The 24,621-nt window shown below is 37.2% G+C and overlaps 1 protein-coding gene across 1 annotated transcript in view; it reads left to right on the top strand.

The window, feature by feature from the left end:
• The first annotated feature begins 8,747 nt into the window (after positions 1–8,747).
• Positions 8,748–24,621, top strand: part of si:ch211-216b21.2 (heparan sulfate glucosamine 3-O-sulfotransferase 3A1) — a 55,246-nt gene continuing 39,372 nt past the window's right edge. The window contains exon 1 of the mRNA XM_041814817.1: positions 8,748–9,610. Coding sequence (XP_041670751.1) covers positions 9,048–9,610 — 563 coding nt within the window. The 5' untranslated portion in view covers positions 8,748–9,047. The remainder of the gene's footprint in view (positions 9,611–24,621) is intronic.

Raw genomic sequence — 24,621 nt, forward strand, 5'->3', positions numbered from 1 at the left:
AAATAATGGCAATAAGTGCAGATTAATAACTGCTAATAAAGAAAAATATTTATAAAAAATCATGTTTTGTTCACTCAACATAAATCAAGTTGAATTTTTATAGTGTAAAAAGAATAATAGACGTTAAACATTTACTTTTATGATGTTCATAATTCAACATAAAACAGAGTCATGCAGTATTACGCACAGGCTGTGCCTAATGTTTGTGTCACTGAAACAGTGATATTTTTTTGGGATCACAAAAGGTAGAGGGAAATATGGCAGTGTTTTTAGTTACAATTACTTTGAAATGCACTACCCTTGATATCAATTATAATTTTGGCAACTATTTTTAATTTTAATCTTAGTTTTAGTATTTGGATGAAATGTCTTTTAGTTTTAGTCACATTTTAGTCACTTCTATCCTTTTTAATTTTAGTCAAGTTTTAGTCGATGAAAACTAAAAAAAAAAAAGTAGTCTAGTTTTAGTCCATACAAAGTCCTCTCATTTTAGTTTTTACTTTTAGTCCAGACTTTTATTTTCTAGCCTAAATCTGGTACCAAATCATGGTAGTGTGTTCTCTGCACCCTGCCAAGCCTTGGGTCGCTGCTTTCTACAGCTGAGAGACAGAATAGCTACTGCTACATTGTTTTTTGACAGATTTACCCACAGTGGAGAGATATCACAGATTTTGAATGTCTGATGAAAACTACATAATATTTTAGTGTAGTTTTCGTCATCTTGACGAAAACGAAACTTAGTTTTTGTCAGTTTTAGTCATCACAGGTCTATTTAGTCTTTGTCTAGTTTTTGTCATGGAAAAAAAAAGCTGACCAGGAATAGCTTTAGTCAAAGTTTTAGTTGACAAAATTAACACTGCTCAATATTGCTCATAAGGTGAAGCAGAACCATATATAAATTGGTATTGGTATCTGTAGAGGTATATTGCAGGGGGTAAATGAAGTATACCCTGCACCTCTTTGAAAACAAGATGCTGCATTTTATGGGGCTATCCTTTAATATGGGTATTTATTCATAAATAAAATGAATAAAACCCCACTTTTCTTGAGTCTTCACTTCTAAATAAAGAGTGTATAAATTAAGAGACTATCCAGCTCGGCACACACCACTCCAGCAATGGGTATCTGCAAAAATAAACCAGAGCCATCACAAAGTTTAAGCGCTGCCATAAAAGTTCTACTTTTAATACTTTGTACAAACTCTTAACAAAGCCCTCAGCTTTTAAACATCACAGAAAAAACTCTTCCTGTTCTTGTGTCAAACTTCAGCAAACTAAAGTCTTTAGACAAAGCTTTGACAAATGGAGTGTAACTCCCTGTGTGCTTCATTTAAATTAGCCGTGTGTTGACATTCAGAGTCTATTTACAGAAACGGCCCACTTCAGATGAGCATTAATCTGATTAAGAGCACTATTTATTTGGCTTTCCGTGCTCAATAGAAACCCTTCCTGTTCAGCGCGCGGCGTTGCAATGAGGCAGAAGAGCCCAGACTCAGCAGACGGACGGACGGATGGATGGATGGCCGACAGCTGTGTATATAGAACGAGTACATTTCCTCTTACTCTGTTTCGGTAAAACACTGAGTCATTGCTCTCACACTATAAACACATGTGTAAACACTGTTCAAAAAATGTCTTCTGAAATAGCATAAACAACTTTAGCACCAAAAGGGAGTCAATCTTTATTTCTGTTTCTTTGATTCATAGGCATATTTTAGCCAAATAGGTGGTTAAATTGGATTACTGTATTGGTTTTCTTAAGCTCTATTTTATATACATAATTGGGGTTTTTTAAGGAGGCAATCCTATTTCAATTATACTCAGAATTAGACAGTTTTAGGAGATGATCTTCTGCTGCCAAAGAGCTGCTCAGCTTGTGTGGAAATTTGTGACGCTGATCTTATTTCAGGTGTGGAACTTGTCATAAATCATCCCTACATTTCCACATGTAAATCTTATTTTTACAAGTTGCATCTGTTCCTAACCATATTCCCCGTATGGATCATTGTACCTTTTTGGCAAAATTTCAACATTGAGAATAAATTTAAGCACCTTATTAAATTTATATCCATTAAAACAGGCCGGCTATGCATGGCTAAAAATAAATATTGTGCAGAAAAAGGTGAGTTTTATCGCTTCGTCCTGCAGGTTGGAGAAACGTAAAGCTGTAATATTGGCAGTAAAGATGTCTCCTCCTAACTGACAGCTCCCAAACCTCAGTTCATAAACCTGTCTGGAGATTATGTGCACGGCTGAGACGCACGGACTAACTACTTGGCCAGCACTGGGATGGAAACATTTCTATGCATGACTATATTCTCACTGTTGATGGTGCATTTGAGGGAGCTAATGCACAAGTCTAGGTATGGTTTATACATTTCTATGGGACAACAATCACATTCAGATTATGCAGCCGTTTCTATTTGGTTTCGCCTTGGCACATGTTTGCTTTCCCATGGCAGAATTATTCAATATGCAAAGTAAATGCATGACTGCATTCAAAGAATAATAAACTGCTTAAATTTAACTAAAAACCCCAACTTTGCATCCAAGATTCCTAAAAGACTGCATCAGAGAAACCATAGTGCTGCAATTTGGATAAACGGCGGAGATGAAAGCAGGATTGCGTTTTTACATGCCTTCCAGACTGCTTGCACATTTTTCTAAAAGCACCAATGTCTGGGTGTGTAATTACACACTAAATGCTGTTTTTTTTTTTTTAAGGAAGTGTGTGTCGCTGCACAAACATGAGACAAAATGGGCACGTTGAACAAGGCACACCCCAGAGTGCAGACGCCATGGATGACAACAGAGCTATTAGGCTAATCGATGGTCTGATCAGGAGGCTAACGTCATGCTGGAAATGTAAAGTGTCTACAAGACTTTTCAGATCATTGTGTTTAAGTCATTTCAAGAGTCCTAAAGTGGTGTAATCACTGCTGCAAAGTTTCTAAATGCACTCCCTTAAGTACACTTTAAAAAAGCAACAACCAGCCTATTTTAAGCTTATTATACTTCTACTCCTCTATATTTATGTCAGACTTTGGAGATGTAAATTTTCACTCAACTTTCCTTTATTTACATTAATAGTCAATGGAAATATCCAGCAGTGCTGAAGTATTCAGAGGTGTGACAGTAAGAGAAAATCAAACTGAGCTTCTTTACCAGTGAATCCACAGCAGTTGAATCACAATTATAATAATAATAAACAGTTGTGATTTATTTTCTTTCTGTAAAATGTGAAATTATGAAAAATGAATTATTCCTATTACTTCAGTGAGAATGTGTAAAAGAAAAATAAATAAAAAATCAAATATTCCTCTGCTTTTCTGAGTTCATTTTTTTTTTTTTTGTTTTTCATAATTCAATTTTCACATTATCAATACAATATTCCATAATGATTTTGGGATTACTGCTTGTTAAATATGCATGAAGTTGTATCACCATCCTTAAAAACCTGCCTCTTTCACCACTAATGCAGACTGGATTCTCGTACAAACGTCACCAAAAACGATTCTGTTAACGTATTAGTAAGAAGGGAGCCGGCTATGTCACCACGCAGCCAACCTGAACGCATTCTGAGCAGCTACTTAACAATCTAGTGTTTGAAATTCAACCACAAATAATCCATTAAACTTAACAGTCGGGTCATGTTTGCTTCCTTGAACGACTTGAATAAGATCTTCTGCTGCAGTTTTAAGACAATTACCCATGATTTAACTTAGAAAAACTGAAAAAAAAAACAGTAAAACAGCAAATTTTATTATTTTCTGTGTGAATAACTTATGCTTGAATGAAATGAAAAAACATGATGGGAAATATTGTTCAATATGATGATAATTACATGCAGTTGGGAATCATATTAGCTTTAGTAGCTTACAACAAGTTGCTCCAAAATCCAAAATAAATCCACAAAGGGCATCTTTTCTCATTGCTAAATTTGTACCAGTTCTACTAAAGGTTTGTTTAAGGTCTAACTAAAATTGTCATAAGGTCATGACCTTCATTCGACAGGTCAAATGTACATATGCAGACTTAAACAGCATTGCTTGTTTGCATAAAATATTTTTTTCTTATTTAATCCAATTCAGAATTGATGTGCTTTATGGGTGTGTTGTTTGTAAATTTGTTATGATAAGATAAAGCTGCTTTTCATCACACACCCTTTGAACACAGTAACAGTTAATAATATGCACAACTTCCTGCTATTTTCAATAATAGCTTCCATTTGTATTTTTGACTTTAGCAGCCTAATATGTAGTTTACATTACTACTTGAGGTATAATCAGAACTAACAACTTTCAGACTTTAATCTGTTCTGATCCAGAGTTGTTTTTACTTTAGATGAGTACTGGTTGTTGTAAGTTTCTAGTTTTTATTTATAGTTTAGAGAAGGGGAAAAAGTAAGCTAACCACACTAGTAACTCTTACAAAATTTGGAATTTTATTATCTTCAACTATTGATTTTAACTTTTATTGCTTTTAATATTTTAACTTTTCTAGCAGTTTCCTTAGTTTTAGTTTTTTTTTCTATATAATTGTAAATTCTTGCCCTTTTACCTGCAATGAATTATATTTTCTGTCCTGCTTTGTATCTTTTATCTACAACTCTACCTCTGTGAGGATTTAAATAAACAAAGAAATTAAAACCTAATGAGAGGTCCAAATTTGAATCAATTCACTCAAAATATATCATTAAGAGACTTCTACATTTTTCATAAATGAGTGTGTCTACATGCGTGGAAGCCATTTATTCCCATGGCAGCTGAATTTCAACACAGGCACATCTCTTTGAACCAAAGAATGCACAGATGTGAATCATTTGACATAAAAACTTTCTATTTTGCACCAACAGTGGGATAACCCAACAGCATTAATACATGAAAACTGGAACTACAACCTGAGGTTACTTGACTGAATTTATAAAAATATAAACAAATAAAAGATAGTGAGTTGGGAATGACAGGAAAGAAGCCAAAGCCTGGACTTAAACTCCATCCCCTGCTCGGAGGGGCCGGGGGGGTGTCACATTATCTGCTCAGTGTGATGTCTTTTAATATGCATTATGTTATAAAAATGTTGTTTTAAACTCTGAAACCAGTTTGAATTGCTTTATTTATGAATGTTGCTCTTTGAATAAACTTGCCTAATGTTTTCAGATCTCTTCCTAAGTTAAAACATTCGTATCATGTTGTTTAAAAATGAATATGACTAGTTTTCACTGCATTATCTTCAGTCAAAAATCCCCTAAATCTTCTTATTTTTTTAATCAGTTGCCATTTTCAAATAAAAGACCCAGATGAAAATATTTTATTTGGAAGTTAAGAATGTTGTATGCAATTTCACAAAACAGCTCACTTCACTGAAACACAAACCAGATATTTTTGCAGCGCTGCATGATGTATTGCGATATTACGCTTGGAAGATGGCCATAATGGCCTTTTTGCATAATGACAATCTTTGAGGTCCTGCTAATGAGATTTTGAATTCAGGAATTTTACTTCTAACTTCATTTTCTATTTTTATGTTACAATTTTTCTTAAGTAAAAGATCCAAGTAACCACAGACACGGAGTTAAGAGAAGCAAAGTAGGAATACTAACTCTTCTGAGCACAAAAAAAAAAGTTTTATATTCTCTGCCTATCCATTAATCATGTCTGACCCCCCAGAATTATGCTGCGACCTCTTCAGAGGGCCACACAAGCAGGTTGGGAAACAGCTTTAGGACTGTCTTTTCGTTGTATCATACAGATAAATGAATAATTTAAGTTCATGGAAAGTTTTAGTTTTTAATTTGCCTGTTTTAAGCTTCATTATGCTGCCGGTATCAGTGACGTAGTGTGGAGCTATCCGACCTCTGTGAGGGAATGCTGGGTGTCATCTGTGCAGCATCTCTGCATCGTCTCAAAGACAGAGAAAAGACACGGGGTGTGATTTGTTAAATGCAGGACACCCCTCTGCATTGTCTCGACAACATGGGGGACATCTGGCATCGGCAATGCGGCTCAGTGTTGAGGTCTCCATCCTCTTTCTCGAGCAGTGAGCTGTGCAGCATTGAAGCACTGCCTGATCATTCTCATGCTAATAACCCAAAAGGCTGGAGCAGATGTGAAACATTTGGTTGTGTTCTTGTTCACTTGTAAAGAAATAATGTGCCCCGTTATCATTATTTCACAGTTTTTGTTCTTCTGCATGTCATAAACTAAGAGTTCAGGGCGGAGGCTGTCTTCTTTGGTGGCCTGAATCAGCTGCATGGTGGCTGCCAGTGGAGGAACAGTCTCAGAGACTAGAGGAATGACTTTACCGTCTTTAATCAGATCAATTTAGTGAAAAACTTGAGGACTTTGCGCTAAAACAAAAATTGAATTCATGTGGATTTTTTCTTGAATTGACTATCCCTGCAAGCACAACAACTGCTTCAGTCCTTCTGTCATATATACGCACAGATAAAAGAGAAATCAAGCCCTCTAATACAATACACAAGTAGAGTTTGAGGCATACTTTTCCTAAGTACTGGCATAACAACATGTTTCCTAGTGCATCTTAAATTTAAGGACACATAGTTATACTTCAACATCTGACATTTTGAAAATAGGAAGTTTATGTTAGTTTAATTGCATATGAAGTAGTAACGTATGCCAAGGTGCCATAATAATTTTATAACTTTAATGTTTTTATTATTAATCTCAATTTTCTGTTATTACATCTTATTTTTGACAGGCTCTTAAAGGAACAGCTTTACATTAAAGACACTGTGCAAAAACACAATAAAATATTACTAAAGTTCTTATCTAGGGGGAGTTATCAAATATCTTTACGATGTGTTCCTGGGTGGTTATCATGGATCACTAAAACCTAAGCAAGTAAGACAATTACATGTAAATAAAGCATTTATTTGGGATAAATCTAATTGAACCAGGCATGACAGGTATGAAATTAAAAAAAACAATGCAAGAGAGGTATCGGGATTTAAAAGAAATCCCCAGATTTAAAGAAAAGACATCTTTTGAATGTAATGTGAGCCTCAGACACCGTTAGCTTGCAAAAACCTGGATGAAAGCTGAGTATATACAAGAAATCTTATGTTAAACTTAATATTTTAAAGACCCTGTTACAGCTTCAATTTCTAATCTGTTACATTAGTGGCAGAGTTTCTTATATGTTTTTGCTGATTGTTGGATAAAAGGGAAACAACATGCTGGTAGTATTTCTTATTGTAGTATACAAATGATGCTTTCTTGAATCATTTTAAATTACTATGAGGAAAAAAAAAACTCTGTTTGATGTCATAAAGTGGCTGACAGTTGAGGGTCTTATATTCTTTAATGACCTAGAGTAGCTTTATCACAGCTTTGAAGTACCTTTTTGCAAGTTTTAAACTTCATTTGAATCAACATATTAGAACAGCATAGGTTTTGAGAAAGATGACAAAGCATTGTGGCTCATTACAGGATACTTATGATATTAATGAAATCAGATTTTATAGCATTGATGTGTCCATGATCACTTTACTGTTGCAGCTGATAATCTGTAAGTGCACTGAGCATTGTCGGATCTAGCAGAGTTAAAAAAAAAATAACGTGATTAAAACTAAATATAAATAAAAAGAAAAACTTATTACAACATTGTTTTGTGTATACGATGTTTTTAAGCCACAAACTTTAAGACTGTATTGTCTTGCTTTTAAGACTTTCAATAGTTTATAAAAGCCTTGATTTTTGCAAAATAGATCAATCAACTTTATGACTCTGCAGACACCCTGGAATGAATCAACTATGCCTTCAACACACAAGCAAAATTAAGGCAAGCAAACAGTCCCCATTCAGTTGATTTAGACACTGAAGCAAAGTTAATGTTCATTATTTTCAGTACATTTCCTGGAAATATAATGTGAGTTTTGCAGAAAGCAATCAGCAAAATTGTCTTGCAAAGTTCAGCTTTCACTTTTACATTGTAAACACATTTGAAAGCATCTATTTTGTATTTCTAATATAGTAAAAAAAATTCAGCAGTTCTTTTATTAGACTTTCATGGTATCATACTTGAGTATCTGTTCCTTTACCTCTGCAAACATATGTGCACTTTAGCAGCTGAAATCATTGGATTGCATTCAAAGGTGGTGTGTATTTTTTTTCAGTATGGCTTAAAATGTAGTGATTGTGGTATGCAGGTACCTTTAATATGTATGGTACATATTAAAGTAAAACCTTGTAGCCTATTATTTTACAGTTCAATGTGTATTTTACTGTGTGTATTCCTTTTTGTGTATTGCAGCTACTTTAAAAATAACTAAGTAGATCAAAAAAATGCAATGAAATGCATATTTTGTAAACATTTACCCGTTTGGATAATTACTTTGAAAAAACCTGCACTTCTGCACTGCTTAAAAGGGTATTTACATATAGAAAGTTACTTTTAAAAGTGGGCTTCACTCATTTAAAACTGTACTGATTAATTGTATTTAGGGATCTTTTCGTCATTACTCTTTTTAAAATATTGTGCTTTCTTTTTACTGCTTTTATTCCCCCTCAAATATACCTAAAACTTTATTATAATTCACTAGAAATATAGCGTGAATGTGGCTAGGATGTTATGTGTACCATTGTCCCGCCTATCTGAAATCTCATTGGCTCATTTCTTCTCCTTCTTTCATGTCATTGGTCAAGCAGATGCCTGTCATGAAACCTGACGTCGGAGACAAGTTTACAACTCTATACACGTGCGGCTGGTACATCAGGGCTCGCGGTGGCATCCTACACAGAGCAAGGACAGAGGAGACTTCATTACCTGAGGCTAACATCGATGTAAACTGTAAGCTACCGGAGCACCTGTGGGCTTTTGTTTTTGGCTATTTTCGGTCACTTTGGGCGTCCTTACCTGTGTTCAGCAGGTATTATTTGGTACTTTCTCGGAGGGGGAAAGACAGGTGTTACTCCACAGCAGGACACTGTGGATGAAGACTCCTTTTTCGGATCTTAATGGCAAGAAGACTCGGTAATGTGTGCCTAGCATGGCTGAGGCTCCTGCATCAACCACCCAGGGACCGGTATGGCTTTTAGCCGCATCAGTAGACTGGACCCCCCGTCCCGCGGCATCTCCAGGAGAGCGGCGGTCATGCTGGGCTCCCTCCTCACTTCCCTCTTCCTCCTGCACTGCCTCACGGACCGCTGCAGCACCTCCTCGCCGGTAAAATTGTCCTCCAGCCGGGTTGAGGGGCATAACGAGTACTTAGGGTCGATAAGGAGTAAAAGACTGGTGTATGAATGGACACCGGAGTCCGAGCTGACGGGCTACGGGGCTTCCAGGCGCTCCTCACGGGTCCTAACGGATGAGCGCGCGGGACAGACGCTGGATCAGCCCGAGGAGTCTTTCATGTTGCCGCCTCCGGATTTAGTCGTCTCTGGCAGGAAAGTGTCGCCCAGGTTCGCGGGTAAACTCAGTCCACTCGGGGAGGGAAGTAAGAAGTTGCCTCAGGCTCTCATCATCGGGGTGAAGAAAGGAGGGACCCGGGCTCTGCTGGAGTTTCTGCGGGTTCATCCGGACATCAGAGCCGTTGGAGCGGAGCCGCACTTCTTCGACAGAAACTATGACAACGGACTAGAGTGGTACAGGTAAATACTCGATAATTTAGCTAATTATGGAGCCACAACGACGTTTTTGACATAGAAATTAATAGTTAATTAATAATTAATATTCATAGAAACTTAGAAATTTTATAAATATTAGTGCTATTGAACGAATTAAACTGACTGTGGAGACGGTTTACTAACTACAGTCCTTAAAACCTCGGTAGCATAAATTGCCATAGCTTATATTTTTGAGTGCCGCCATGACAGGTTGAGTTTATCCAACTTTTAGTCAAGCTAGGGCTGGGCGAAATGGACCAAAATCTTTTTTTTTTTTTTCTTAATAATTCTTAACAATGTAGCATATACCTCCCAGTAACAGACATAGGCTATATCCAAATTATTTTGTGTAAATAACAAAAACGCCTTAATTGTTAAGTCAAATGCACATAAGCCAAATGCCACACAAGAACTTTAATTATGACAACACAACAGCAAAATGTAGCTGTCAAGAAAAATTACTCAAAATAAACTGTTTGTGGGGGAAAATTCTCCTTAAATGAAATAGTAAGGAATAAATAGGTAATATTTTCCATATTGTGACAAACATTTTCAGTTAGGCTATTTTATAGTCAATAAGCATCGTTAGCCATCTTTTTGCTTAGTGTTAGGCTAAGCATGTATTGTCTTTTAATCAATATTAACTAACTAGGGATGCACAATATTGCATTTTTGAAGATATCCAATATGCTGACATTTATACATTTTAGCCCATGCTGATGTTTTTCCCCCTATTATTTCTGAAGTGTCTTGTCATGTTTTTGAACACATAATAAACCATTCTACTTTATAATTGATGTAATATTAGATAGATTAAACAAGGCCTGAATGATTTTGAAAAATATCTGATTGCAGTTAATTTGACTCGTATTGCGAGCTGGATGTGAATTGTTGTTCTCATTTTGATCAAGAAAAGCATACCAAAATAACATCTCTACTACAAAAAAAAAAGGATTAATCTGGTATTTTGACACACATTTTGCAATTTAATACTAATTTGATTATTTGCCCAACCTTAGTTCAGATTTAAATGTCAGTCCTTAAAACAGACTTCAAAGTGTATGAAATGATTATGAATAAAGAAAAAGACATCAGATAGGTCTGTTCCGGTCTAAAACTCCACAAACTTATTTGTTTGTATGGCCAATATTTACAGCTGTTAAAGGCAGTTTTTATACATGAAATATCAATTGTAAATTTCAGCATATCAAGATATCTGCTTTTATCATGATTCACTTTTTAAGCTAATACTGATATCATGACAGTAATATCATACATACTGACTATAATCTATACAGTCTCACTTGTTATGAAGTAACACCACCTTTGTTAATGGACAAAAATCCTGTCATTTATTTATATCACTGCTACTGAAAACAACTTTGGAGATGAATAGTTAATTCCTCTCTTATATATTAACCATCGAATGGCACCTTGATATATTATATCCATCCAACTTTTATTCAACCCGCTACATCACTAAAAAAAATGATGAGTATACATAACCTTAATCTTTACTTAACATCTGAGCTCACACAGAGCTAGCCTAATTGCTGTTGGATGAAGAAACGCTGTAGACAGCCTGTTGATTTATTACGCTACATTAAGCCTGACTTCATTAGATGTTATCAGGCTGCTCATTTTGTTGCACATTTTAGGGTTGACTGACTTTAAGTTGCTTCGGTCATGCTTGGGCAAAGTGGAATAAATTAACGGTTTATTGCCTAATTTTGCCAGTTAATAAGAGAAGAATGTATCTAAACGGGAATAAAAGGTAATTATGTTAGGTTTTAGTACTTTGCTACGGATCATTTTATTGTCTGCGGTAAGCATTTGTAAAGTAAAGACAAATTACAACAACTTTTGGTGAAGTTTTTATGATGTTTGCTTCCTAGGAAATGTTTGTTTCATCAAGCTGGACCTCTAAATACATATTTAGGTCAAAAAATCAGCATAATTAATCTTTATTTGTCTTTTTTTCACTAATTTAAAGTCAGAGAAGCCCAAGATGAGCTTGTAATATACTGCAAAAAACATTTTTCTTTGTTAAAAATCCAAAACACTCTGTTCATGTGCTGACTTTGGAGCCTGTGTTTTAAAACAGGGTAACATAAAGATTTTAAAAATCCAAAATAAAGGTCATAAGTATTTATTTTCAGACTTTTTTTATATAATTTTTTGAACTCTAAACATAATTTAGTACACCAAACTTTAGATATTGCTTTATAAACATGCCCTTTTTACTCTTTCAGGCTAAAAACTATATCATTAGTTGTGTCAAACCTTTTAATCTAAACTGGTAGTCTTAATTTGTTTTATACAAAAGGTTTCCCTCTGAGGTTTGTCCCCAAAGATGCAGTTTTAGTCTTTCCTGACAGAAGAAAAACTTGAGAAAAACTCCCACATTAGCACATTTACTCTCCCTCATTGCACCAGCTCCTTACTGAGGAGGTTTTCGCTGCTTTCTCCTCGCTTAAGTTGAATTTTGTGATTGATATCATCTGTCACAGCGAGTGTGAGTGAGTGAGTGTTGTGCGTTCACATTTCCACAGGCCCGTGGGGAATAATGGCTCTCCCTCTCAGTGGCTCTCTGTCTAATGGGGCATTGCCGACATCGCAGCTCTGTTATTAAGAAGGATTAGGGCCATAATGAAAGGTTACCTGAGTGTCTCTGGAGGTATAATTCACCTTTTGATTGAGTTAACACTACACACAGCACCCTCTAAAAGCCCGGAGACAAAACTTTTACTCTCCCACTCCGACAACTCCCTCCGTGCCCCTCTCGCTTTCCCCTCCCCTCCCCCCCCACAAACACTTTGGCTCTCTCCCATCTCCCACTCACACACCTCCCTCTTTGTGCCTCTCTGAGAGTGAACACTCTCTTTTCCCCATCACTCTTTCACACCCTTCTGTTTACCTATTCATCCATTGTGGGGTTTTATATCCATGAGGGTCCCATCCATCCCAAGGAGTTGCCAAGATTCTCTGGAATTTGGACCGTGCCTCCAAGGACGGACCTTTAGTGCCGGTTCCCCTTAATGCCGTCCATTTAAAGAACACAAGGACCCTTGAAATGAAAAGAGGAATAAATAACTGTTACAACAGAGTGGCCCACTTTGTAGGAGTTCATCTTGTTCGCTCTCCTCAACAACGTCTGAGAGTTTTCACGTCGATGGTATTCTGCAGAAGCTTTTGATTGAGTTAATTTTACTTGGATGTGGTTGGATTGAGGTCATGGAGGTGCCGTTGTGCACTTAGAGAATGCTTGTTGGAAACCGGAAACCAGCCAGATTGCAATGATAAATTTAAGAAAAATCTTCACAACCTTTAATTTTTAAAGATTTGCCTGTGATGACAGCTAAATTTCAGTGTTTGTTTCAAGTTTTCAACTTACATATTCACAATTATTTTGAAAACAAAGCTAATTTTCTCAAGACAACAAGGAAAAGTACTTGAAAAATGACCACATTTTTCCATTATGTCTCAGAAAACTGGAGCAAAATAAGATGTATGCATGCATGCCCTGCCGTAATGTTTTTAAAGACTTGTTTGTTTTGGCCTGTCTCTTTGTTCAGTTATATTTATTTATTTATTTTTTCATTAGGGGTCCAAAATTTTGTATCAAACAAATTTGAGTGGTTGAACCTTTTCATTAAAATTTGGGTCATAATTTCTCAGGAGTTGATGGTGGGTCTTGATGCCTGACCAGTTGAGAATTACTCATTTAGTCCTAAAACGCGAGTCTTACACGCACATTTTAAAATTTAATAATGAAAAAAGAAAGCAACTTAGACCATTAAACACTTTAAAATTAAAGGGATGAGGATGAACTAAGAAAAAGAGTTTAGCTGACCTTAGTCTGTTAGTCCTGTCTAAAACTCCACAAACCTATTCAGGCCAATAGTTACAGTATATCAGTTGTAGATATCTGCAGAGATTTTTCATCTCTGACAGTACTGACAATTGACTTGGTAAGCAAATACCTGCCAATAGTGAAAACGTGCAGACAATATTGTGCATCCCTAAAAGAGCAAACATTTTATCATTTAATGATTTAAACATTTGATGGTATTTGTAAAAAAAAAAAAAAAAAAAACTCTTATCTGTTAAAATAAGAGGTAAAAAATCCAAATAGAAAGACAAAAAAGGTTGAAAGTATCCTTATAAGTACCTAAAATGTAAATTTGTTATGCAGAAAAGGAGATGTGATGTTCCAAAGAAAGAAATTACAGAAATAGAAATTCAAAGGCAAGCCCAGACAAAATACAAGCTAAGTACTGCAAAAGCTGATTTTAAGTTAGGTTAAGTTTAGGTTTGGTTTGGTTAGGTTAGGTTGTGAAGTTATGTTAAGTTGTTTTAAGTTAAGTTTAGTTTAGTTATGTTTAGTTTAGCTAGGTTTAGGTTTGGTTAGGTTAGGCTACAGTAGATAAAGTTAAGTAATGTCAGATTATGTCAGGTTAAGTTACATTAGGTTAGGTCAGGTTAAGTTAAGTTTAAGTTTGGTTAGGTAAAGTTTAGGTCTGGTTAGGTTCGGCTAGGTTAGGTAAATTTAAGTTAAGTTTAGGTTTAGTTTGGTTAGACTAGAGTAGATGAATTTAAGTAATGTTAAGTAACATTAGGTTAAGTTAAGTTTAGGTTTGGTTTGGTTTGGTAAGGTTAAGTTTAGGTTTGGTTTGGTTAAGTTAAGTTTAGGTTTGGTTAAGTTAGGTTAAGTTAAGGTTTGGCTTTGTTAAGTTAACTTTAGGTTTGGTTAAGTTATGTTAGGTTAAGTTAAGGTTTGGCTTGGTTAGGTTAAGTTAAGTTTAGGTTTGGTTTGGTTTGGTTAAGTTATGTTAGGTTAAGTAAAGGTTTGGCTTGGTTTGCTTAGGTTAAGTTTAGGTTTGGTTTGGTTAGGCTTGGTTAGGTAAAGTGAAGTTTAAGTTTTGGTTTGGTTTAGGTTTAGTTAGCAGCTATTCTCTATGTGGACCATGGCCTTACAATGTGACAGTGTCATGACATTTTGCTGCTTAAAATAAAGTTAACATTAATGAACAGGACAACAATCATAATGACATCTCACACCATTACATCTAAAATAACAGTACCAACAGAGGATGACAGACATTGGCACAATAAAACACCAGACAGGCTGTATGCCCTTTACTGGCTAAAAATCAACAATACCATCTTTTGAAATAAAACAAATAAAAAGATATCTTGATGTTTGACCAAAAAGGCCCACTGGAAAGCTAATGTGTAAAGTTGAGGAAAATGCTCACAAAAAAGTTCCAGATATGATAACAATTTAAAATCTAAGGCACAGTCCCTCAAACAAAATCAAAAAAACAATCTCTTGATGCTTGAAGAAAACAAGGCCAGTGTTGAACACTACTTAATGAATTACCCGTCAAAAACTCAGAAGCAACTCTGAACATGTCCCACAGGAACTTAAAACTGTCCTTTAAAATGAAAAACTAAATAAAAAACAATGTGTTTTTGTTTGTAGCAAACACAGCAGGATTTTCTGGGACTAATCAGCATGTCCAATTAGCTTAAATTATGGAATTCCTTTCATTAGCGACAGTGGAGACTTAAAAATGTAGACGCTTCCGTCTCTGGAGACCCTTTGTTTATTGTCAAGGCTGATACGTGTCCTCAGCATGAATCACTCGTCTCCGTCCCTATGGGAACGTGTGGAACAAACTTTAACACCTCTAAGCTCTTAATGTGACGTGGCAGCATCTACAGCCCTCCGTTTTCCCAGCTTTCCTCAGAATTAAACTTGTCTGCCTTGTTATGGGAATTTCCATCAAAACCGGCCCACTAAAGTCACACACCACCCAAAGCCATGATGCAAAAATCTGTAATTTATTGAGAAGGATAAAAGTTGCTGTTTTGACAGCTTGGCTGTCACAGCATGAAGCATTGGTAGCTTTAAACTTTTAGCTACACTTTTATGTGTCCAAAAACTCCAAAAGAGTCAGGAAAAGGCTGTCATAGCTGTTCTTTTATTCAAATCTTGATGACAACTTTATATATTAATATTTTTAGATTTTCAAGGTTTTTAGAGGTGTTTAGGACAGTTTTAGCTCTTTGAATACCTCCTTTTGTGCACTTTTTGTCCCAAGACCTGGGGGCCTTTTGTCAAACAGGAAACTAACACCCGACCCAATCGCCAGCTCAGCCAGTGTTACATTTCACTACACATTTCTCAGCGGTGTACCCATATAATCACATACAACCTATTAGGCTTTTGTTGTGGAAATGGACACTCAGAGTGAACAAGGGGGTCAAGCACAAACACAGCGAACTGAAAGAGAGGTCCACGCTGCAGAGCAGTCAGTATTATGTTTTTGGTCTACTTGGGTTACTGAACGCCCGGCTTTCACCTGTCTAGACCAAGCTGCAGTTCCTGTTTGAAGTCAGGAGACCGGCTGGATTAGCCCTCACCAGATCTTTTAATGGGTTAATTACCCTTCGTAAAAACATGTCTGACCTGTTAAACACCAGGGCAGGATGCCACCAGCTCCACCAGATGAATATTTATCCACTCACAGACAAACACAGTCATATGAAGTGCAGGAATACACAAATCCATTCCTATTATATTCACATAGACATGACAAACAAAGCGGCTTTTTAAGTCTCTCACCTTTCAAATATCTGACACAGACCACCGCTTTGAGAAACACATAAATATTCAGAAAATAAAAATGTGCTTCTGATTCACTAAGTCGTTAGTGTAAACTGCACAAACATCCAGATTATCCTTAAATGTTTCTCTCCCTTTATGCAAAACTTAAAGCCACAAGAAGCAAATGAAAAGAGTATGCTGCTTAGCTGGAAAAGAGCAGACAAATCACATTGAATTAGGGGGTTCCCTCTTCATAAAACTGGCCGTATTTGAAAGGACATTTAGTAAGTGTATAAAAAAAGGGGTCTGAATCATAAAAGAGCACTTTGGGGTAAGAGGGCGGCTGGGTTGACGTGATCCTTGTTACAGCACAGTTTTCTCTTGCTTATTTGAAACCCAAATCAGCTGAAACGTTGGTAAAACAGTGTGTGCTTAAGCAGAGTTTAAACTCAATGAGAGCCGTTTATTTCTCTTCATCTGGCTACTGAATTGGGTTCCTAATGCATCCATGTAAAAGAGAGAAATAAAATATCATGCCAGTCAAAAATGTCAGGTTCAGATGGTAAAAAGCTGTTGAATTCACAAGGTCTGAATTGACTTCCAAGTTTTCTGATTTGTTGGCTGTGTTTGCAGAGCTCTACACGCTGGCCTTGTATGCTGCTGTTTTGACGTTTCACTTGTCACTGTGAGTGCAGAGAGATTTGGAGGAGCAGTGGAAATCCTGACAACTCTAAAAGGGAGAGGCTGGATGTTAACAGTGACAGACTAACAGAACCTCTCTGAAGTTGTATATCTTGTTGGATAGTAAAAGTGTTGTTGCATCCCCTCTTTTCAACATGCAGAACAGTTTATAACATGCATGCGTTCATTGTTTATTGTGTGGTGCAGGTTGTCATGGCAAAACCACATACCAGTAAGGGGCCAGATTTAACAGCGACCCTGGTGTGTATGGGTGTGTTTGCTATGTGTCCATATTTATGTGAACATGCAGACTGTAAGCACCTCCAGTGTACTTTTGGCTCTTGCTGCTGCCCTTGGATGTTCCTCATCCAGGAATATGTGATGTTGAGGGGAAAAATTCAGATTTTAAGTTGAAAAATACAAGTGCAATACTTGTGTTGCATTAAAGTTAAATTTTTTTTTACTTTTACTTTATTGGGATCCCCACGTGAACTAATAAAAAAACATTTTATGCGATTTTTTGCAATGCCGTTCTGGTTATTAGAGGTACAATACGTAGGATTTTAGCTTTAAATTGCCCTAATAATGCTTTAAAAATGACTTAATCCATGCTAGAATTTTTTTGAGCACTTATATTTTCTCAAATATGTCTAACATTTTTAAAAGCTAGAGAAATCCCTGTTTCGTTAATGAATATATCTTGTCCACCACGACATACATGACATGTTTATCGCTGCCATAGAAACACTGGATGTTGCATCAAAAACTGCTACCTATCAAAGTTGGGACTGCCTCTGGAAGCTGCTTTTCTGCTCCTGTATCTCATTCATATTTTGTGCTGCATACCTGTGATGGACCACGATTGCTCCCTGCCATTGGCTGCACTGTCCATCACCCAAGCTCCCCCCTTTGTCTTGACTGTGGTCAAATCAGAGTTTGATTTTATAGGCTGGTAGTGGGTGGAGTAGCATGGAATCACTCCCATGATCCCCACAACCCTCAGCATCATCTTTTATTACTTGTTTGAGCACCCTTTGGTGGTGAATTGTGTGTTTGATAACCAAATGATACATTTATTTTGGTTGTAGTCCTGTAGTTCTCTCTTTTTCAGTGTCATCCAAGCTGCTAATGCTTATACTACAGATTCTGTTTTCTATCAGTCATGGTTGTTATAGCTAATTCTTTACATATTACTCTCATCTTTATTGACATTATAGCCATATCCAGTACAGTCTAGACCAGTGGTTCTCAGCTGGCCAAGCCTCAGGACCCACCAATATCTTTGATTTCAAATTACGACCCAAAGTTCCAAATATTTTCAACTGTGCATGTTTAGTAAATAAAAATATTGCATTTAAGGTCTTTGATGGAACAGGATTTATGACAGGAAGAAGAGACAGGACAAAACTGACATGTTTTACACCCCCCTCTTCCTATGATAACATGTAGATTTTAGCCAGTTTTCAAGAGACCTTGAGAAATTACTTCATTAACATGGTAAAAGCCGCGCTTTCATTGCAAGAAAAGGAGATGAATGAGTTGAATTGTTGATAAAACATTTAAATGTACTTATTTAAAAACTCATTAAATTGTGCTCTGCTAAACTGCCAGTATAGAATGAAACTTTACACTCTTCTTTTGTCTTTAATAACAGAGGGCTCCTCTCTGTTACAACCTAAAAATGTACAGCATAAACTTTTTTCCCCAATCTTTCTCATTCCCAAGCACACATCCATGACCCAGTGAAAGAGGCTCTGTGACCCACTTTTGGGCTCCAACCCACCAGTTGAGAACTGCTGGTCTAGCCTGATCTTGATACCAGAGTTTTGAACTTGATAAAAATCAAATAACATTGATACCTGTCCTGTTACCACTGTAGTTATTTTTGATTTCCAGTTTGAAAGGCAATGAGGGCAACATGAAGAAGATGCACAGAGGAGCACATGCTTCAGAGCGTTACCGTTGTGAAAAAAATCAGAAAATCACTTTATTTCCCTGTTTCACTGTATTCTTGTCATGAGTGGCGCTCACAGTCACTATGTAAACACTGTATAGGATTAGCAAAGCTGCCCTCTCTCTCTCTGTTGCAGCAGCTTTAATTAAAAATACAACAGTAATCTGCTTCTCTGTCTTTATTTAGGTGCCTTCTTGTTCTATTAAATGTAAAAACAACAGAGATTAAATTGTTTAAAAGCACATGCCATGGTACTGGAGAATATCAAAGTATCTAAAATTTTGAGGACCTTAGTTTGGTCTAGCTACTGTTTTTACTGAAGACAAAGGATTCAATGACACCACTGCAGACATGGCTTGAATTTTGTCCACCTAATTAAACAGTGAGAGGCTAATATCTTGCTGTAAAATGATACTGAGAACAGCATCTGCAGTGTTTTAAGAGTGTGAGTACTTAGGCTTGGTATCAGAACAGATACCTGATACTGGTCCATGCTTCCTAGCACCAGACTGTATACAACTCTGAAATACCTCACTAAACTTACATAATATGTCTAAAATGCAGCAAATATTTTCCCCCATGTGCATCCCTATAATGTGTCTCCGTGGTCTCTTTAGTTGGACTTTGAAAGGAGCCATTTATTTCAACATTTCTCCAAGGTACAGACAAGATTTTAAAAACAGACTTCATCTTAATTGTTCCCTTGGTTGTTTTAGCCTGTTTTGACACTTCATTGGAAAACAAAGCAGAATGAAATATTTCTAAACTCCCTAGAAACTGCAGTGGATGCTAAGTTTCTAACATAGAAGGTGTGATTCATCTTGGAAAAAAAGTTGAAATTGGACTTTTATCAGAGAGAAAAGGTTTTATAAACTGAGATGAGACTCCCAGTGTATAAAACCTGCTGAAGTGCTTTAAAGAACTGGAGGAAGTGCTGTTCAAAGTTAGACTTCTATTCAGAATTTATTTACTCATTAAATGGTAACTTAGAGAAAAGTGCCAGGGTTTTTCAAGCAGAGAATGACATTTCAGCACAAAAGTTGCTTTAGATGCTAGTTTTTTGGCATTCAATGACAAAAAAAGCACTTTAACACAGGCTTTTTACTTAATAGGGTATTTAGTGGACTTGTTTTTCTGGAGCTCAGCCACATCCGCACACTTAGGAAACACGTTCACAGATGGCAGGTGTAGTTGCCAGGACTGACGGAGTGGGTGCAGGGGTCACGTTTGGGGTTGTAGTGGGCACTCACACAGAGCGGACGTAACGTGATCGCCATCCTGAGCATGAGCTCTGAGCTGCCTTTGGATTGTGAAAGTGATTATCAGGAGGTATAATTGTAAAACCAGGACCCTCACCTCCTGCTGTAGGCATGCAACCCACCCATGACTGTAGTCCCCCACTCCTTGCCAACTCCTTGACCTCTGCCACCCCCACCAACAACTTTACGTACCCTCAGCAGCTGACCCTTGGAGGCCCCATGTGAAGGGAGGCTGATAGAAGTAAAGGGGACTAGCCTGTCAGCAGCTGCCCTCTGGCATCCTGGGAATCTGCCCCCCGATGGGTGAGTGAGGACAGGCAGCAGGTGCAGGGTGCTCTGCAGACACCACCTGGATCTCCACCAGGCACTCACACCTGAAGTATTCACCTGACACGCCTAAAAAAAGAGCTGTTTGTTGACTGCAATGAAGAAGCTAAAAGGTTTACTTCAGACAAATATTCAGGGCCTCAGGGATCAGGAACTCCAGGGGCGTTGATGAGTATGTGCAGAAAGAGAATGATTGATCACGGTCAGGAGGGTCACCCACAGGGCTGCCGAAGATTTTGCCACCCTTAGAGTTCACAATGCCAGCAGATGGTACTGTAACTTTAAGATCAGGTTACATTGTTTCTAGGATTCAGTTGTTTGTTCACTTTTGGGTTTGAGTGTACACGAGTCTGAAACCTGTTTGACCTCATCGTATCTGAGACGCATTCAGCTTAGCAGCTGTTGGTGTTTTTATGAGGTTTTAGCCCGTACATTATGGAGATTTATTCAGGGATTCATATTACTAAAGGAGAGAGCTTTGGTGCTTTTTTAATGTCCGTGGCTGCTGAAAAATACCAGGTTTTTTGATAAGGACACCTGAGATAGAAATACCTCCAAAGTATCAGCAATTACAGCGGCCTAGTCACCAACCCTATACCTCTTTTACCAATGAAAAATAGTTTTTGTTGCACAATAAATCAATTATTTACCTTACAGATGTGGAACCACTGTGGGTGTATTATTGCTAGGGATGGGAATTATTCATTTTGACTGGTGATACCCTTATCAATTCTACTGAAACTGTTGAAGCCATAGATTTCACAAAACTGGCAGATGTAAATATTTTGCGAAGAAAACAAACACATTTCTTTTCAGAATAACTGCATTTTTTCAACTTTATTGAAAAAAAAAACATTTTGATAACTACCTTTGCCTAGTAGTAGGGATGAGTACTGAAATTCAGTACCAACGTGGCAGCGGTGTCAACACGCTCTACACCGACAGAACCAAATCAAAACAAAGACTTCTGAACTCCAGTGTGACACCCCTGCCAGTCCAATGAAAGGCACAAAATACCTTGGACCGGACGTAATTTATGTAGTCCACACTTACTGAAGTGCAGCAGAGCAGGAGCAACTTTTATTCAGTTGGCTGCTGTGGAGCTTTATCTGCTCTGCTAATGTGCATCTACATTTTATTTGCTCTTTGAGTTGTCTCTGACGCAGCCCAAGTACATGAGTGTGGCTGACTCTTTGCTCTAAGAAGTTGCAACTCTTTATTTTTCTCATACCATGCCCAGCTGGCATCTTTTAAAGATATTTCTCTGAATTATTTAGGCCTACGGTACCGAGGCGGCTTTCAGTCACACACCCTCTTCAATGTTTGAATTGATTCATGAGTGTGCTACAGCACTGCTCCTATAGTGCAAAATAGTTTTGATGGTACCGATCGTTTTGATACTGTTTCAGAGAAATTCCTCTCTTTGATGATCTGGATGGATTATTATTGGTTTATGTTCAGAGCCGAGGACTGAAAGGAGAGTGTGGCATGCGGTGAGCTGTATTAGCGAGCTCCACAATGCAGGAACTTCAACCACTAACTCTTGTCCTTTTCCAAGTTTGTGTCCGGTATTTGTTGGTTTTAGAAGCCAAGAAATATTGGTAATTCTACTTGGGTAAAAGTTTAGTTATTATTGTTTCCCTCACGGTCCCATCAACAGATCACTGTGTCCTGCAGCTGGTTGTTAACCTGACACACGTAAACAATAAATCATCATGTATTATTTTAATATTTAACTTGATGATTTCAATTTAGTTGAAAAATACTAAAATAGTCAAACGTAGCTGTAAGAAATAAGTTTTTTTAAATTGATAAGTGATATTTGAAAGTTCTAGCAGGACTAACACTTTTAAAATACTCTAAAAACAAGTTGATCAAAATGTAGTTAAGAGTAGAGGGTGGAGTTGTGTGTAAAAAATGTTAGGTAAGGTGAAAGACGAACAATAATGAATTTAAACCATCAGTAAAAGCTGCTGCATTTCAGTTTAATTTGATACACAATCAATCAATAAATCAATCTTTATTTATATTCAAGAAATCATTGAGGGTTTAATACCTATATGTACTTTTAACTTATTGGCTGGTTAGTCCTTTGGAATTAAAAACTTAGTAAAGCACACAGGCCTCTGTTGATTGGTTGGTTTTTGTATGATGTCTAGCCAATCAGAAAGTGTCGTGGTTGTGACATCAGACTGTGGAGAGTGAAAACAGAGCCAGAGGGGAAGACTCACCTCTCTGTGGAGCCAAAGTAGTTTACTTTTAATTGATTAACAATAATTTGTAAAATAAAATGTGGTTACAGGTAATCAGCTAAATGATAGATATTGACCTTGATAAATGGTCAGGCCAATTATCTGCTGACCCCCAGTTCTTTTATATCCTGGTTTCTATCTCCTTTCTTAAGTATGACTGCCAACTTGGAGAGCCTTGAAGAACAGCTGATTTAAACTAAAGTAACAGGACACAACAGCAAGCATCAACATTTCACTGTTTGCAGAGAATGAAATGTTAGTCAAGGTCAAACGTTAAGACACGTTTCATGTTAAATATCACAATTTCTCCCATAGTGCCACACCCTAAACATGTCAGGACGGGCTGTTAGCTCAGTTTTGTCTTAATGCTTTTCTTGTTTTGAGGTTTGGATTTATTTAGTATTCATCAATCAAGAGCTTTTCAGTGGAGCAAAAATTTTCATAAAGTTTCCTCCATAACAAATGGAGTATCTGGTTACTTAAACCCATTAAATCAATTTTTAAAGCAATTTAACACAAAAAAGGGATTGTTTCATTGTTATACTTTGACACAGGGAAAGAGATGTTGTATGTTCATAGTCATTTACCTCCAGCCATGATTGACTGCTGGTCTATTTAATAAAAGAAAGTACTTTAGCAGTGTTTCTGTCAGTTTTTCATTGATTTAAACTGAGCCAAGCCACACAACAGCAACCATATCACAGACACAGAGGGTGCAAAGTTTACAGCTGGAATTTATTCATCTGGTATTTGATCGGTTTTTGAATTGGCTATTTCGAAGATTCAATTTTAAGATGTGTTACATAGAAGAAAAAGTGCTTAGCCACCTGTAATCATTTCCATCCTCTCTGACGCTGAGATGTCTGACCTTTTCAAGACGTACAGTTTTACGTCTGCAGCTCCATTTTCCATTTTCAGGTGATATACCTGAAGTCCTTTTCTACTTAAGTGGTTTTTGAGCAGTGCCCATGAATGTCAGTGATGTTGATTTTCTGTGAACACCATGGAAACCTGCCAAGTAATGTTTTCTAACATCGCAGCAGCTCTGCCTCCAGGCGCTATACCAGCAGTATGACTGAAATGAAAAAAGAAAGAATCATGTTTTGCAATTTTCTACCTGCACTGTATTTTTATTCCACAATGTTTTGTTTTCTTGGCTACCCAAGGTTGATGGAAGTTAAGTGTTATCCCTCTACAAACAAAGAGAGACCATAACCCTTTCATTTGGCACTGGAGAGTCAAGGGGGTTTACTCCACACTCTTCCAGCTTACTTTCGTAGAAGTGAGTTAAACAAACCACAAAAAACAACCTCCAGAATTCATGCATATCAAGACTTTCAGAGGATTTGCCAGAGTGCTTTAGGATTTGAGAAACATGCAGCCAAACCCACGTTATTTGGGCACAGAAGGGCTTGGTAGATGATGTATGGATGGAGCATGTACGCGTTACAGCCCTCAGTGGTGCGGATTGGCAGGGTAAACCAACGCCTCAGCTTGATGGATCTCTCTTTCCCATCTCACAGGCAACAGCTTTATCACAGGACAGGGAATGCTCCATATTTTCCACCGGAGAGAAAAAGACACAGACAGAGAGAGAGGGAGAACCAGAGCTTCAGAAAGCATGGGAACCAATAAAAAGAAGGAAGCCCTCTCCTCCTGGGTTTTCCGTTTCAGCTGCTCTGTTTTCTTTAAAATACTTAGGCCACATTTTCATTTACTTTCTGTCCTGTTCTTCATTTCCATGTATTAAAAAAACATAAAGTGTTTACTACCCCAGGAAGTTGGAGGTTCATCTTTCCAGCCCTGAGCTTCCCTGCACTCAGCAGGAAACTCTTTTCAAGGGTCGTTTTGAGGCTTACAGGCCAAACATGGGATTGTCTCGCTCCTTGCTCCCCTGCTTGAAGGCTTGG

Source organism: Cheilinus undulatus, linkage group 20 (assembly GCF_018320785.1).
Source record: "Cheilinus undulatus linkage group 20, ASM1832078v1, whole genome shotgun sequence".
NCBI classification, from domain to species: domain Eukaryota; kingdom Metazoa; phylum Chordata; class Actinopteri; order Labriformes; family Labridae; genus Cheilinus; species Cheilinus undulatus.